At 40.2% G+C, this 18,575-nt stretch overlaps 1 protein-coding gene across 5 annotated transcripts in view; it reads right to left on the reverse strand.

Moving 5' to 3' along the window:
• SORCS2 (sortilin related VPS10 domain containing receptor 2) overlaps positions 1–18,575 on the reverse strand; it is a 653,060-nt gene that overhangs the window by 95,507 nt on the left and 538,978 nt on the right. For all 5 annotated transcript variants that reach the window (XR_012042835.1, XR_012042837.1, XR_012042836.1 and 2 more), the window contains 3 exons: positions 12,098–12,162; positions 9,816–9,934; positions 5,600–5,689 (listed from right to left, as the gene is read on the reverse strand). Coding sequence is in view for 2 of the 5 variants with exons in the window: in XM_072863384.1 (XP_072719485.1) it covers positions 5,600–5,689; positions 9,816–9,934; positions 12,098–12,162 (274 nt within the window). In the remaining 3 variants the exon portion in view is untranslated. The remainder of the gene's footprint in view (positions 1–5,599; positions 5,690–9,815; positions 9,935–12,097; positions 12,163–18,575) is intronic.

Below are 18,575 nucleotides of genomic sequence, written 5' to 3' on the forward strand. Positions count from 1 at the left end.
TACACCATATCTTTTCAGAACTAAACTTTCTGAATTGCTGTAGGATATAACAGACAACAGAGCTCTTGCATTATTAAGATTTTGTAGCTGGCATGAACAAATGCAGAATCAGTGAATGCCTTGTATCAGTTCATAAAAGGAGATCATTATCAATGGAGTTTATTTACCAGAGGTGGGAAGGGGACTCAGAATAATTAAATTCTTCCAAATTGCAACAGTAAAACTACCATGATTTGTTGCAGATTCCTTGGTTTGGTCAGCAATTTTGTTAACAAATTTTTTGCTTAAACTGTCAGAAAGAACTAGTTCCCAGTTTTATTGTATGTCACATTAGAGCATGACTCAAAATCCCGAATAAGGACCAGAACCCAATGTACTCCTCCACACCACACTTCTCCAGGCAAGGGCAATCAGAGCTGCAGGAAGTTTTATGCAATACAGGTGTGATGACTCTCCGGATGGGGCTGCAGCCTGCACCCCCCGGCAGCCCTGCTCTCCCAGCAGCACCGGCTGAACCCCCGCTCCAGGCTGGAAACAGCCCAAGGGGGATCACTGGATCTCCCTGGGTCTCACTAGATCTTCCTGGAACACACCTGCATGCCTAGCCAGCCATCTCACAACACAAATGCAATCCTGCTGCTCTTGGCTTGGTTTTGGTATTCATTTCCTATGACTTATTCACTCCTGATCTAGCTTTAGCAGCAGAGAATAAGCAATCTTGGTAAAATGGAATAGAGTATAAAAGCCAATTCAGTTTTAAAATCAGCTCCAAATTCCCTCTTCTGTTTCAGGGAGCATACAGGCAGTCTTTAATATGGTCTCACCAACCTTTGCTACCACTCTGCCTGGCAGCAGCCGGCACTTGACTCCTGTCAAATGCAGGAGACAGCTGTGTCATTCAATGGAGTGTCAGGATCAAAAATGCTACTAAAAAAAAAAAAAAAGTAATAAATCCTTCAACAGCAGGCAAAAAGCTAAAAAAAAAATAATCTGAATTCTGTTTGTTAGATGGCCCCCAACAGTTCTGCTCTCTGTACATATACAAAGCTATGGTGTGTTACAAAAAGGTGATCTAAGTGGCACTGTGGAGCTGAAGCCTAGAAACTTAGTACACGTAGAGCTTGCCTGGAAGCTGCTTTTAGCAGCCTTTGATTCACAGGTAGGAGGCCTTGAGATATGTCCAAAGACAAACCTTTATCCTTTTCTATGTTCCTCTTTGGGGGTACATTTGGACAAATACAGACACAAATGCAAATACAAACAATATAAAGCAATTGAATCATTTTTTTGCAGATTTTCAACCTCTTCATATCGAAAGGAAAACGAGATATCAATAACATTTTGTAATTACTCAGTCTGAAAATGTTCATTCTATCTTCACTTATAAAATCACCGTGAAACACATCTGTGCTGCAAAAGAATAATATCTGAACAGCCAGCACTATTCCCTGAGGCTGGAGCCTGGTTTTCCAGCACAGCTTTCCTAATGTTGTTAGACACATCCCTGACCAGCCCGCAGTATCTTCTGGCTCGGCTGCAGTTTTCCTTCCTTGTACACAATCACTGCTCAAAACTCTGGCCAGACATGAAGCACTTTACAGGGACCACTTGGAAAGAGATTTTTTTGAAGCCTCATTCAATTCTTTTCAGAAAAATGAAATATAGCTTATTTCAGACCCGCTTCATCTCCTGGTTAGGCAGAATCTAATACTTAAAAAACCCTGAAATGCAGTTCTTTCAAAAGCTATTGTTTTTAATCAAACTTAAAAACCAAATCCTTTGTAAATTCTTCCATTGTGTTTATCTCCTACCGCCATAAAAGTAGCAACTCCACAGTCACATGTTCTAGATGTACTCTTAATGTGCCAGTGCCTTTGCCGATATCCTGCTGCTTTGCAAAATTTCATCAGTAATTTGTTCATATGAATCTCTTCCCTTGTATTCAAACTGGATTGGAAGACACATTTCTATTGCATTCTGATGATTTTCACTGAAATATGGTGTGAAGAAAAATTTCAGAACTGTGTTCTTATTTACTTCAGTATCTAAAATTTCTGCTGTAATGTGAAGGTACCAAATCACTTCAAAAAAATATATCTTTTACAGAAGAGGTTAAAATCTCTCACATTCACCACTCTTCTAATGGATGTCTGGCTTCCAGGCCCTCTTAGTGAAATTTTCAGCTCTGTTGTGTGCAGATACCCAAGAAACTTCTCTTGGAGGCATCATCAAAATGCTAAAGAGATACAGTTTATTTCGTTCCACTCATCGGGTACTGCCTGAACTAGGAAGAACACAAAAACATCCCTTTCCAAATGACACAGTCATCCTGTTCCTAGCTTGCTATTGACTCTATCCAAAATGAAACCATTAACTTCTAATTTATTTATTCAGTCAAGCCTGGAGTTAATCTGCTTAGCAAAAAAAAAAAAAAAGAAAAAGACAAATAAACAAAACCCATATTTTCCAAGACAAAGAATTCAGCATGCAGCACTATTTCAAACAATCCAGACTACATATGACAGAAATACTAGTGAGTTATGACTGACATTTTTTGAGTATGTCAGAAATGCACTCAGTAAGAGCATATGGCCAGTAAACTAAGCACCCTTTGCAGATTAATGGATTTTAAGGCTAAAAGTGATGATTAGATCCCTTAGGTCACTCTCTGCTATCTTTCCAACCAGAGGATTTCCAAGAATTATTTCTGCGTGTTTTATAAGATGCACGAGGAGCAAATAACTTCTGTATGGTTAGAGCAAATCTCCCAGAAAGGCACTCAGTTATGATTTGAAAACTTCAAAACCTAGAATATCTGTCCCTTTCCTTGGCACGTTGTCAAATACATAATCACCAATACCATTAAGAAGTTGAGCTCAGTTTCTAATTTGAATGCGTCTGGATTCAGCTCCAGGCTATGGTGGGTCTTTCTCTACTAAAGTGCTTTTGAGACTTTGTATTTTCTCCCCACGAGAAGGCTTCTTCACTACAATCAAGTTGCCTCTTGATCTGCCTTTTTGAAAAACAAATTACACTTTTTTCAGGGTTATTTTTCAATGAGATTGCTGCACTGATCTTGTTTATAGTGTGGTCCCGCAAACACAACACACGCCATAGCGGACTGCAGAAGAGTAGTAGAAATAAATGACTGGGGAGGACTTCTTAAACTGCTTTTGCTGCTAAGGAAAGCTCCATGGAGCAGAGATCTAGGTCACCCACATGTGCGGTGTCTCCAGCCCTCCCATAACATTTGCTGCTCTTCACAACTGCTGCAAGCTCACCTATTACAAATGTGGATGCCTACAAGACACTAGTCTCATACAGCTCTTGAGTTCTGACAACCTCCACCCATTTATTGAGATATGTCAGACAGCTAGATCTGAACCCACATAACATGCCTTTTATTAATATAGTGTACTGCAATACTGATATTTAAATCAGAGGCACGTGTCATTAAGGAGGTATAGTACGCATCCAACTTTTTAAAAAAAAACAACAAAACTTTCCTGAATGTTTGAGTAATTATCCACACGTGGAATAAGAATTACTGTGTATAATCATAAGACTCTGTGCAACTCTTAAAAATTTGAGTTAGTATGTCTGTCTTCTACATGACAGCAGTATCAGGAAGGACAAACAGTGCTGCATTGGCCAAATGCAGCAGATTACTGGAAGTGAGAAGGAAACTGCAATGGAAAGGTACAGATTCCTGCACAGGCCATCCAGAAGCAGAAGGAAGAAATGCCCAAATCTCTCTTACAAGATTTCTGCCCTTTCATTTCACAACAGACGACATTTTCCCACACAAGTTAGCATACTCAACACTTGCACTAATGTGCTGACACTTCTTTAGGAAATTTGCCGCAGGCAAAATATTCTCAACTTGGCGATCTTTACGTGATTTAATTTATTGCCAGTTAACACACACTTTTAACTACTGATTTGGCTATTTGAAAAACTACCATAAATAATTAAACATTTAGGGAAACATCCTTCCTCCCCCTTCTCCAGGATCAGCTTAATCAAACACCTCTTCTCCCCCCTTCCTACTCTCAAGTCCCTTGTTTCCACCTTGTTTTAATTTGGTTCCTCCCAGCTACTTCAGTGAGGCAATGGGCTGTGCAGGAGGTTGGGGTCATCTGCGGAAGGGTTTCTTTCTGCCGTTCCTTGCTTATTCTTTGCTTTCCTCCACTGCTCCTCAGTTGTTTTCTTCTGTCCCAGCGTAGGTCACCCCTGAGCTGCAGTCCCTTGAGGTGTCCCTGCCCCAGCAGGAGTTGCCCAAGGGCTGCAGTCCCTCAGGGTGTGAACATCTGACATGTTTTAACTTTTTGAACTGGATATTCTCCTCTTGTTTTCCTCATCAAAATTTCCCCAACAAAGTATAAAGGCTACATTGAAGGCCTTAAAAGCACTGAAATAATTATGTGGAAGGTTTGCTATATTTACCTATCCTTGGCTATACATTTATTGTCAAAACTTTCAGGAAAGTGATAAATAAATAAATAGCTATTTCCATAGTGCTACTGTAAGCATATCCATAATAATATCTGAGGATTTGATTTGAGGGTTTTGTTAATATGTTGTATATTTAAAACTAGAAGACTACGGACCACCGCTTAGATCTAAAAAAAAAAAATCAAAGATGAAAAAAACATTAAACACATTCTTTGTTTTAGAACAGTAACAACAAAAGAAGGAAATACATTGTACTCCACTGTCCTTCATTAGATGAGCAATGAATTAAACCTGTGCATTTTAAGACATCCAAAAATAATATGTCTTCGTTCTCTACTAAGTGACAGAATCACATAGAATCGCATGAAAAGGCAGGAACCTGAGGAGGTCTCTAGCCTGACCTCCTGCTGGGAGCAGGGTGAGCTGTGAGGCCAGACCAGGTTATTCGGGCTTTATCCGGCCAGGTCTTTAAAACCTCCAAATCATTTTTCTTCAGGACTGTAGAAGCCTTCTAACTATACATAAAGTTATGAAACACAGTAAGTGCAGCACAAAAATTAAATTGCTTCAGTTAGACCGTATGTAAATATCTGTCTGTGCTTTATTGCTAATTTACTATGCAAATATAGAAACCCTGTCACTATAAAAATATGCTAGACTGAAGGAACCTCTCAACGAGCCTTGCCATTCTGTGAAGTAATTAAAGTTCATATTGGGATTCTTTAATGAAACAGAGCACCATCAACTGGTAAAATTCTCTTATATTACTATTCATGCTTATACCAGAAAGCACCATGTGGAATTAAAGTGTAATTGATTCTTGAAAGAACACTCGCTCAATATCATTACATTGCCATTGGGTGTGTAGCACTGCTTCACGGAAGCAAAGCTCTAAAACTACTGCGGTAACTGATGAAAAATAAGCTATCACATGTTCTTGCCCTCTTTGGTTTATGAGCTACTACATTCCTAGAATAAAAATAGAAACAGTAAGGTAAGAATATACCACAAATGGGATTCAGAAATCCTTACAAGGAGAAATTGTGATCTCAGAATAATGAGGTTTAAAAAAGAAAAGAACAAAACTAGTTTAGGTAGAAAGAGAAGACGGCAAATATATAAATAGAAAAATGTGTATACTTACTTTTGGCAATGCGTATTTTGGCAACTTCATCTGTACAAAGCCATTGCGACGGTAAGACACATAATACTTGGTCCGATTTGCTGATGTTGTCTATACAAAGGAAAAACAGAACTCTGATAGTTTATGTTAAATCTAAAAAGTCTGCGATAGAAGAAATTTTTTTCTTTTTAACCTGCAACTGAAATACATAGCTATTACTTTTATTGCATGCGATTAATTTGCAGAGTGTACTCCTAAAAGAATAAATCAAAAGTTGTGACAAAATAGACTCAAACTCTTTTGCTCTCCCCCCCTTTAGGAAGAAAATAGCGATTTACTTCCCTCTTTTGCCATTTCAGCTGTCTTGGGTGATACCCGAGACGTCGGCATTTCACTGTCCCCAGTCCTTATTGATACCTCTGTACTCATTGGCTTCCCACATTTCTGCCCTTTCGTAGAAAGCCAGGCTGCAGCACCCTCCAGGTAAGAGGTAGGGAGGAGGTACACTGGCCACGTTCACCAGGTACCTCCAGGGCAAGCGGTACTCCAACCGCGCTACTCAAAGCAAAGCAACAAAGGCTAAATAAATCATGCTAACGTTATGTTAAGCGTTCGCTATATTTGACTAATATTTTCTATACAGGATAAAACACTTCCCAGTGCAAGATGCTGACATGCCACATGGAGGATAATGATGCAATTCTGAATCCATTGGTGGGTCACATTGAAAGTCAGCAATATGTTCCGAAGACACAACTATATGCTTAAATAGAGAGGTAAAACACGTATTTCAACTGCTTGCATGTGTGGAACTGAAGATAGATTAGGCTTTATGTAAAATACTTGGGGGCTTATGAAGATTTTCACTAAAAAAAGCCAACAGAATCACTCATTGAAAGGAACACCTCTGTATGACTATTACCCATTAGCCCCTTTGTCCTCTTTGTAATAGCAGATACAGCGGTCATTTTAAGACTTTTACCTTATTCACACAAAAAAACCCCCAAAACAATACAAATATTGTTCCAAAGTACCAAAAGGAAGATTCTAAATAAACATCGATGAAAACAGTCAACTAACAGCCTCCCTAGGTTTTTCTAGTCAGAAATGTTACGACAAAATCTGTGCTGGTATATAAATGGGCACATTTCCAGCTAAGCCTCTTGAGCACCATCAGATGAGATTACCAAAGGTTTTAGCCTCTGGTAAATAATGTTTCACATTTTTTTTCACGTTTTCCCCCCAGAAGATCAGCTAGATAATGGCTATTCAGTCATTTTCACTAAGTTTATAAAGGGTGGCTGCTTTGCAGGAATGGCCTGGTCAAAAATAAAATGGAAGAAGTGAAATGAGATGTCCAAAATTTTTCTCTGGTTGATTTCAGATTGTGGAACAGAAGCACAAACAAACTCGTCTTCTTTCTTTGACTTAGGAAACCCATTCAAAATCCTACCCCAATCTCACTGCTTTTCTCCTCAACTTTGGTGTTTAAAAAGGAAACCTGATTTGGAAGACAGCCTATCCTGAAGCATGCAAACCTGACTTGGCTTGGTAAAAATAGAGTTGATGCATGACAGCAGGTCCATCTGCCTGACTATTTTAAAGATATCAAAGTATTTAATACTGTAATCATTTTCACTCTTTCTTTAAAGCAATTTCCTTTTTTTGTGGTAGAAAGAATGTGATGCCCTTTAGGAATGTGATTTGTTAAATGACAGATTAAATCAAAAACCTCACCATTTATTTAATTAGTGTTAAATAGCAGTCTTATCCATCTTTTCATAGCCTTCTTGTTCATTATGCATTTTTTTTGTCACTCATTTTAAATGACTGAAGATGATGCAAGGCAGCAGAGAATTGGAGTTGAAGCAGCTAGTCACGTCAAGCCTCACTGACATTAAAGGCTGGTCTTTGCTTAAAAACAGTGTTGAAACTTTAATCCTCCTACTAAAATCACCTCTGAAACTGTCTGACTGTCAGTGCAAACTGGAAAAGAAATGAGTATAGAAAGTTCCTGATCTTCATGGATGCTAAAGAAACGGGGTTGAGCTCATGCTCTAAGATGGTAAAAGTCTGAGATTTGGACCAGGATTAGCAGCGCAGACCTGCAACACTGATTCACAGCTGCACAGCTCAGGGGATGTGAGCAATGCCAGGGGCAATAAGACAGTCTCAAACTCCTCTTCTTTGGGATGATTCTGTTCCATCTTCTTTCTGACAGACATCGCTGTGATATTAAGAGGAGTCCCTGGTCTGATTCTAACTCATATAGCAATATTCGAACTTATATAGCAATATTTTAGTCTAGTGATAAAAGAATTTCTGTTTCTGTATGGTGTCAAAAGTATGCTGTTTCTCAGATGTGCAGCTGCTGTGTGGTTTCACTGGAACAGGTAAGTAGTGTCCTGCATCACACCTCAGGGGTGGCTGCGCTTCAGATGTGACTATAGGATCCCAGAGTCATCTTCTATCCTCCAGTAATATAGATATGGCTAACTGTAAACCAATTTAGCAATAAGAGAGATTTGTATTATATACTGGGATTTACTGCAGATAAGTCTGAAAGGAAAAGACTAGAAATGTTTCCCCTTTAGGAGGAATTCATGCACACCTCACCTGCTAGCATTGACATGTCTCAAATCTACACAGATTACGTTACCAATGGCATCATTTTGCTAGTAGTGACTGTCTATTACTTTGTGTGTACATTTCCAGGTTGCACTACCATTTCATGTCTGCCCATGCCTGGCATGAGATAGAACAGCAACAGCTCGAGATGCAATTATACAGGATGTCCAGCAAACCAAAATGCTTGAAGAAGAAGCAGCCAGTGTTTTCCTGAGCACAGCAGTCTGGAAGTTCACATGGTGAGAAGCACTTCTCACCATCTACACACCGTGAAATAGATTTTAGAGTGTGCCTGGGGGGAGCCACAGATAAGAATACCTCTGAGCAAAATGAGTGCCATGAGTGCTAGAACTCAGCTGAAAAATGCTTACTTTAATTCAAAACTCATTCCCAAATCCATTTTGCTGTTTCTTTGTGGTGCTAAATGTTCTAAGCCATGTGGGCCCTTGAAACTGCTGTGCCAAACAAGAGGAGGACAGATCTTTTGTGTTTCTATTAATTTACAGATCCTTTTGGAAGAAACAGCCACAAGGGGGAAAAGCTGCAAGGAAGCCAATCTGACATACACTGAGGCAGCAGTGGGAAGACCTATCCATTGCCACGATGTTGCTTCCCTGCAAAAGTCAATAAATAGACAAGCCTTGCAACAAGCAAATCATATCAAAGTAAGGGAAAAATGATAGCCAACCACTGAGGAAAGTACAAGCAACTTCCCTAGTAAAATTTTAAAAAAACAGGGAGGACGTAACTGTTCTTTGAGAAGTTTGCAGCTCTGATAGATTCAAATCACAACCAGTCCCAAGCACATAAAACAAAATTTTCAAGTGTGCCTGAGCTGTACTGGTGCCATAAGGCTGACAGAGTTCCAGCCCAGGTTTCTGCATGCAGGTCTTGTAGTTTGGGAATGAAATAACCCCAATGTAATTTAGACCATCACAAGTTGTAGACATGGCGTTTAGGGACATGGTTTAGTGGTGGACTTGGCAGTATTAGGTTTACGGTTGGACTTGATGATCTTAAGGGTCTTTTCCAACCTAAATGATTCTATAATTCTATTCTATGTTGCTCCAAGCTCCCCAGCTATGGCCATTTCACCCTTTCGCTTCCTAAACACAGCCATATAAGTTCTTTCCTGGCAAAACCTCTTCAGAGGAGAATCCATATGAAGAAGCTGAGCCATTACTCTGTCAGCAGCTTTCCTTGGATGCTCTTCTCAGGGAACCTTTTTGTGCTATGGAGGTACTGGAAAGGACCCAGAAGAGGTTGTAAGCACAAGAACAAAAGGGTTGCATTTTGCCTAACACACAAGAGTATTTATAAAAAGTAACTTTGAACCACACAATCCACTTGCAAATTTTCATATAGTTAAAGCTAGGTCAGTGATAAATTAAAATCAACCATATAAAGAGGCAACTGGTTGCACAAATTAAAGATGCATTGGTTTTTTTGACTGATAAAGGAATGCTTTGTTCCATGTAAAACTTCATAAATCATCATTCATACTCTGGAACAGGTTTCACCATGCTCCTAAATTACAGTGTTGCTGCACTGCTCAAAAATTTTATTTTTGAATTTGAAAATGGGCTGTCTCTCCAGAAAGTGGCAGTACCTGAAGAAATATGTAGTCATCCTGCACAGTCAGGGAATCCCGATCAGTGCCACCAGCAAACTGGACTACCATTGTCTTATCAGAGCAATTTTGAATCTGGCAAGTGATGTAGCGATAACCTAAGGGAAGAGAGACAGAAACATATGACAGGGTTATTAAGGGAAAAAGAGGCAAGCAGTATAAAATGTTATTCATGTAGGGAAAGCCCTGCCTTTCCCAGGTGAGTTAGTTGTGAAATTATTATATTAAACCCACATACAAGAGTTTTTCAATCTCCAGTGTACTGAGAATATACTAACTGCTTACAGTTCAGATCATTCCCGGGAGGCAGCCTGTTATTATCCAAATTCTGCTGGTCCAGAGAGATTAGGGGTTAGATGAATGAGACAGTCTTGGGTGGGGATAATAGAAGGAGACTCTCCTCTCACTTAACCTATGCACAGAGCCGAATCATTCACTTGGAGAAATGGCAGCCTGACACAACATAACTGAAATCAATAGATCAACCCCAGTATAAAATTGTGATGAGTGAGAAGAGAATCAGACTCCATTTAATAGACAGCGTGCAGAATTTTAAAGGCTATTTTCAAAGCTCTGTAGGAAAGTTAAGACACTGTAATAACACACTATTGGAACTGCTCTGTTGGGGCAGGACTTCTACACTCCGAGTTAATACCTTGCTGAAAAAGCCTGGACTGATTTGTATCAGTGGAGGCTACGGCCCCTCTCTTCCTCTCCTGTTAGCAATGGACAAGGAATATCCTCTCTGCCTGGGCTGTCAGAAAAGCATCACTGCATCTTTGATGCAATCTGCTCTTATCAGAGAGACAATAATCATAGCTTATACCACATGTGGCCCAAAGACCTTCTTCTGGATTCAAGTCCTTGTACAGCTCACCCTTCCTCAGAAACTTTTGAGCACAAAATACTTGAGTGACTTTCCCGGATGCAGTGAGAAAAATGTTATATACACAATCCTGTGTGCAGATCGCTAATTCTCCCCACACTCCAGATAAAGTATGAAGAAGCAACTAATGCACCCCATGCATGTCCTTCATTACTTCTGCAGTGTGATAGGAAATGCATTCCACACCGTATGACTTTCAATTAGAAAAGGCCAAACCAGTATACTAGATACAAATATTTGTTTTAAAATCTGGATCTGTTTAAGAGGCAGCTAGAGTCAATCCAAGTTCTCCTGCTTACGTCCAAATCACCACCACAAGGACATTTGTGCAAGCACAGCAATGGGCCATAGAAAAGTCTTGCAGCTATTCATAATTCACATGACAAGCATTATAGTTCTTCATCAGACAGGTAGTACAGAGATGCTGTTTCCGCTAAAATCAATGGCAATGCTCGTACTGACCATAAGTGCACAAAGTCAGTTTTTTGAGAACCCAGCCAGGAGATATTTCATGAGAGTTTTTCTTTTTCTGCTAAATAAAAAAAACCTCTTTCCATCCAGCTCCTGAAGAATCTTCTTACACTGCCTCTAAACAGAGCAGTTGACAGGGCTGTGTAGGGCTCACCAAGTCTCAGAAATCTCACTGCTAAAAGATTTAGAAACTTTGTCAACCAGATCTTAACACGGTAACTTTGATTTTTTTAATACGGCTGAAATGAAGAAAAGCTGCTGGATCAGGGAAAGTCAAACTGTGCATTCTTTACAACTTATTTTTAAGACTGCACAGGAACTTAGGTGATCTGATTCAAGGAATTAAATTATCTTTCAAGAGTACAACTGGTAACAAGAAACTATATAAGCTTTTGGAATCATGGTGACTCTTCAGTACAGCATCCTGACTACTAATCTGCTTTTTCGTTTATTTTTCTTTTAAAGTCTCAAAGTATACTGGATACTGTAACATGAGGAAATTCTGGGAGATGGCGGTTAGCGCAGTAGGACTGACATATGCAACGATTCACTTTAACAGACACTTACCCAGCACTAACATTGCATTGCCAGTTTTATTTGCAAATCAGGAAAAAATGTTCAATGTTTAACTGCCAGAATAAATGGCACTATTAATGGACATTTTCAATGGAGCATAGCATCTTGACATCAATTCCTCTTAGAGTGGAAAACAAGTAAATTTTAAATTATACTATATTTTTATATAACAGGACAGCTTTGCTGACTACAGATAAACAGAGAAAGAATCTGACTTGCACAATTTCTCTTCTGACTAGTTTTAAAAACAGTCCAAAAAGTACTCTCTAAAACAAAGAGAAATGATTATACACTAGGGTATCACTTGATAACATTTTCATTTGCATACCTCCACTGGGGTCCTGGATTTCCATATGAACTAAATCAGGGTCTCCGTCAACTCCAGCAACAGCCCTGAGAACATAACATAATCATGTTACACAGAGCCAGCTACAGAATAATAATTATGCAGATGGAAGAAAAGAGAGGATTTCATACTAATCAGCTTTAACATTCTAGCTGGGAAATTAAAATAAACCCCATTTATAATGTCCTATTACTAACATTTAGATGGAAACTATTTTTTCTGTACTTGACATTATGTTTTTCTTAAATTTCTTTACAATCTCTTACTAGAATATGCAAACAAATAGGATCAATTGGAGAAAAGAACAGAAATAGGTATGAAATTGGGAACAAAACTTCATAACCATAAATTGATATATATAGAGAGAGATATATATACACACACAGATATGCACACACTCACATGCACTGGCAAGCGCTAGAGCATCTTTTTACAATTACATTTGACATTTGAGACTACAAGGCAGATTTAGTGCTAAAAAAGACTTGGATTCCATTCTTATTAGAAATATCTTAAACTTGACACACAGCTTCCATAACGAATTGATGTATCTTTGGTTAGTATATTCAAAAGAAGAGTAGATTCTGCTTTGACAAAGGAAGAAAGTGAAGAATAATTTTGAGAATATTCTGAGAAGGAAATTCAGTCAGAATTGGTCAAGGTGCAGTTTAACTTTGAAAAGGTGTAATGGGAATACAGGCTGATTTTCTCTTAATATCTCCCATGTCAAATATGCTCAGCCAAAAGATGAGTTTTCTACCCTCAGGGCTTCCATCCCAACCTGGGAACGGCAGCCCCAGCTGTGCTTTTTTCTGGCCCTTCCATCGTCACTTCTCAGGCAGATTCTGCAGAGAAAGCTTTGAGCTGATAGTCGTGCTGTCACTAAGCAAAGCAGACTCCAGCCCCACTCCCATGGCTACATCACTCTTCACAAGCACGGTAAGAGTCCATCGAGTCAGCAGATGCGAGTTGAAGACACGCAAAGGAGATAAATTGAGTGATAAAGTGCAGCTGGATGCAGATATTAAAAAAGCCCATTAAAATACTTAAGAGTAAATGATCATTTTGATACAATTATTAATAATCAAATGCAATAAAACGATACTTTGGAATGAAATTACATCATTGCTTAATGATTTTAATAGCATTGATTTATGAGGAGCAGTTAAAACTCAGACTCAGTAATTGGTTGTTCCTTGGGAACGTAGGCCAGGGGGAAGAGAGTGGATGATTTCCACTGCTGCGTAACAACCAGAAATAATCACATATGCTGTTCTTCCCTAATAAGATAAATGATCAGTCTGAAGAAGGAAGGGGAGGGGGAGGGATGAGCCCCTGCCAAGCCATGAAGATGTGAAGTGGGAATTTTTTAGTAAATGCATGGAAAAATCTTGCGTTTACTAAGAAATTGGTCTCTGAAACACGAACTATTCTAGCATTTTGGAGGCAACGCATTAAGTCAGAGAAGATGTTACATTCATTGAGGTCTGATAAGAATATATCTGAGCAGAGGAAAGGGATCTGTGAACCTCTTTGCTGTGTGCTCTGTATCTATTTTTCTAGATATTCACAACACACCAAATCAAACCTGCTATCAACTCTGCAGTCAGCTTTTTGAAGGAAGAAAATGATGTTTGCTGAATATTTTACTTTTTGTGCTGGACCTCATGCAGCTGAACCACAAACTAACAGAAACTTCAGGGTTGAAATTTTCCGAGGCTTAGCCTGACATGCTGATTGGCATCAATAATGCAAAGATAGTTTCTGCCTACTTTTGAAACAACTTCTTATATCTATAATTTATCACACATTATTTCATAAGCACAGTTTGAGATATTTGTCAATACCTTTACCTTCTCATATTTCTTTCAAGAGCTCAGAAGTGACAATGATCTCCTAACAGTGGCAGCTGGCACAATAGCCTCTAATCTCATTTCCAGTGTAAACATTTAGTGCAAGAGGTTGTAACTGATCTGTTTTAATGAACACTGCGTGGACACAGAAAATGAAAGTTTCCAACCCAGACTACTTTTCTCCTTTAGACTTTTAAGTGGATGTGAATAAACCACAAGGAAGGGGTTTTTTTAACCCAGCCAGACAAAGTCACTTAAAAGGAAGGCTCAATGATATGCTTTTCATATTGAAGGAGAAATGTAAGACAATTTTTTTTTTACCTTGTCATTTACAAACTTACTACTCCCACAACATAAATGCATTGTATCAGTGTGAGGATTGTGCCCACATACCCATTCACAAGCAGTTTACTGTTCCTCAGCTGGCTTTAGGATAGGACCTCTGCCATCTTATAAAGCACAGATGCAATGGACCCTGATAATACAGCAGCTTCTTCCTTTTTAGTTGACATTTCAGCATCAATTTTTAATTTTTTTTCCCCAAATAGAACAAGCACTTCCTCAGGAACTACCTATTTTTCTCAATTTCAGCAGGGTTTTTAGTTTGGTTTGGTTAGAATTCCCCCACTTTTCTTCTCACAGTAGTTTGCAATTAAAATGTTCATATCTTAGCAATTTGGGACCATTTCTTTGTTTATTTGTTTTACTTGGGTAAAGGAGGGCTCGCCACTGAATTTAGGGTTTTCTGGTTTGGGTTGTTTTAGCGTTTTACTTCAACCGTTAAAATATCCACTGAAAATTCTGACTAAATTTCAGCTTCCTCTAGGAAAAGAAATATCTCTTGACCAAGTATACCATATTGGATAAAGCAAGTGCAACACGCTAGCCCTTCAGATCACCGAACAGCATGGCTACAACACTTCAGAATTAAAACAGCCCAACTTGATTGTAGGGTGGTGTAAATATAGGCAGCCTCAATATGCTTCTCCCCTTTCCTGTGAACACAAGTTCCCATCATCTCCCTTGTGCTTGTCTGACACCATGTTGAGCCTCTTGGGAAAACTAATCCAGCAGAATGTAATTTTGGGGGACTTTTTGGAGGGATTAGTTTTCTGTTTCGTAAATCACCGGATCATGCTGGCAGTTGAGCACCAAACCTGTGGAAGAAAAGTGGCAAGATATCCCCTTTGGTCATGCACTGAGATGAAATTGCCTCAGCCCCGGTGCAGCCTTTGTGCATGTCCAACCCCGTTTACGTCATAGACCTACACCTAATAAAACACAACGAGAAGCAGAGGGAAATCAGGACACCTTTGTTTCCATAGACACACAATGCGGGCCTGAATGTGGTCTCCTGTGGGACACTAGAGCCCTTTCTTATGCATATGGTCTTTCAGGGAAGTTCTCCTGGAAGGTCAGCTGTTGTATGATCTAATTCTTCACGTCTCTGCATTAGTGCTCCACCAGGTAATTCCACTGACTTTAACAGCAGTACATCAGCATAAATACAGTGCGATGGAGGGGACTAACAAGCCCTCTGCATCTGCCTTGGTCTGTGTATAAATATATACTCCATGATACCAGCATTTTGGTCTGTGTATAAATATATACTCCGTGATACCAGCATTAGGTATTTTATACTTTTAAATAACAATGCCAAAATTCTAAGAAGTGAGAATTCTCTGTTAAGAATTCTAATTATCAGACCTTTAAAAATCAGGCGTTATTTTAATAATAATTTTGCTTTTATTCAGCTACTTCTCTTCTGCACAAACTGCCCCAGTATTTTCTTACTCCACTTGCATGCAACATCAGAAAAACACCAATGCTCACCTGGCATCTGATATTATGTTATATATGTGAACAAATTTACCACTGACAGGTAACACTACACATCTCAAAATGTGCATCATAAGCATCAGTCCCTTACATGATAATTATGAGTCTGTATTTTACTTCAAACAGGAAACGATTCTGTGTTTCCCGTAGTCCGAGCTCATTTTGCAGGGGAGCAGTTGTCTGCAAACACTAATCAAGTAGAGTCTCCTATGGACATATATCTTCTCTCCTCCTGTGGATCCCTTCATTGTTAAATATTTGATGCAGTTCACTTGGGTGCGTATTAATGAAGAGACATCTTCAAATATGACATACGAAAACAAAACCAAATCAAACCAACCCTGCTTGCTGACGTGCAAGAGCCTCCAATTAAAGGCCATTTGAAAACTTGCCCGTTTCCTCAACCTGCCCCTCTCAATCTCTGAATACAAAGTTTATCCAGAAGGTAACAATTCCCAGTTTATATTGATTGATTACTAGTAATTCACATTATTGGTTTAAGGGCACTGCCTTGCTTAGAAAGCAAGTCAAAAGCATGCAAACATTTTCACTGAACAGCTTAAAATGGTATTGACTCCTGGCAATGTGGTCACTCAAGGAGACAAAACAATGACTTGATTCATACAAGCTAAAAATACGGTTTATTATGACTGATTTGCGTTTCAGGCCTTGCCTTCTTTGCATCTGCTTTGAAAGACGCACCTTCAATGATTCATCCAATGCCTTACACAGCCAGTGTGTGCTGCTACTTATTTACTCCTTATGTTTAAAAGCTTTTGAACAAAACCAATTTTCCTGCCACCTTTATCCAAATAGCATAGCTGGAGTGGTTTGTCATTGCCATGGGTTGACCTTGGCTGGCCACCAGGTGCCCAGCAAGCCACTCTATCACTCCCCCTTCTTGACAGGACAGGACAGGGGGAGAAAATAAAATGAAAAGCTTGTGGGTCGAGATAAGGACAGGGAGATTGCTCACCAATTACTGTCACAGGCAAAACAGACTTGACTTGGGGAAAAATAATTTAATTTATTGCCAATTAATAACAGAGTAGGATAGTGAGAAACAAAACCCAAAACTAAAAAAAGCCCTTCTCCTCAGACTCAGCTTCACTCCTTGACTCTTTTACTTCCTCCCACCGAGTGGCACAGGGGGACGGGGAATGGGGGTTGTGGTCAGCTCATCACACGTTGTCTCTGCCGCTCCTTCCTCCTCAGGGGAGGACTCCTCACACTCTTCCCCTGCTCCAGCATGGGGTCCCTCCCACGGGAGACAGTCCTCCATGAACTTCTCCAGCGTGAGTCCTTCCCAGGGGCTGCAGTTCTTCATGAACTGCTCCACCGTGGGTCTCTTCCACGGGGTGCAGTCCTTCAGGAACAGGCTGCTCCAGCGTGGGTCCCCCACGGGGTCACAAGTCCTGCCAGCAAACCTGCTCCAGCGTGGGCTCCTCTCTCCACGGGTCCACAGGTCCTGCCGGGAGCCTGCTCCAGCACGGGCTTCCCACAGGGACACGGTCTCCTTCGGGTGCACCCACCTGCTCCGGCGTGGGGTCCTCTGTGGGCTGCAGTGGATATCTGCTCCACCGTGGGCCTCCATGGGCTGCAGGGGCACAGCCTGCCTCACCATGGCCTTCACCACGGGCTGCAGGGGAATCTCTGCTCCGGCGCCTGGAGCACCCCCTGCCCCTCCTTCTCCACTGCCCTTGGTGTCTGCAGGGTTGTTCCTCTCACATGTTCTCACACCTCTCTCACAGCTGTTGTTGCGCAGCTTTTTTACCCTTTCTCAAATACGTCATCACAGAGGTGCCACCAGCGTCACTCATGGTCTCAGCTTTGGCCAGCGGTGGGTCTGCCTTGGAGCTGTCTGGAACTGGCTCTGTCCGACACGGGGGCAGCTCCTGGTCTCTTCTCACAGAAGCCTTAAACACCCCCACTACCAAACCTTGCCACATAAACCCAGTACAGTCATACGCATTGCCACACAGATAGAAATAGAAACAAATACTATCCCAAGTGATGAAGTCAAATGTAAGAATGACTGCCCACGCAGATTCTTGGCGTCCCACACAAGAGCCTTTCACACAAGATTCAGTGTTAAAGGCTCAATGAAATCCTCTTTGCATTTCTCTCTCCCCTTCGGGCATAACATCTCTGAATTCCGCTCTTTCACCTGACACTTGAATAGCCAGGAACTCACTACACTTGATGCTAATGAGATGGCTGTGATTGATTACTCATGTGGGATTTCATGATGAGAACAGAACTTCAGTCCCCTGCTCTACCCAAATAAACTCATGATTTTTTATTTTTATGTTCTCACCTCTCACAAAAATGGAGAACCTATAGCTAAAATTAAGAGTAACAGATACCCATAGCATAGGATCTACACGTCCTAGTGAGTTGAGGATAAAGCATTTCTAAGGCTCTAGACACAGTCATAAAGAAAATGTGCTGGGTCTAATTCTCTGGTAATTACTGATTCATGACTTACTGTCCTGGGGTATATTTGTGCTGGTGTAGACAGCTGATTCACAATCTATTCTTCGCTTATGTATTACTAAGCTCTATTTTAAGAAATCAAAAGGAACTTAACTGGTGCATAAGCCTTGGGGACTGAGAAGAATAGCAGCAGAGCCGAAGGAATCCCAAACCGCACTACTCTTCTTCTCAATGATTACCACATAATACACCATTCTTTTTTTAAAATGGGCTTGATATTTAAAACCAATTACATACCATGTGATGTGTGGGTGTTTAATGTTTGGCTGGGA

Source organism: Ciconia boyciana, chromosome 5 (assembly GCF_034638445.1).
Source record: "Ciconia boyciana chromosome 5, ASM3463844v1, whole genome shotgun sequence".
Lineage (NCBI taxonomy): Eukaryota > Metazoa > Chordata > Aves > Ciconiiformes > Ciconiidae > Ciconia > Ciconia boyciana.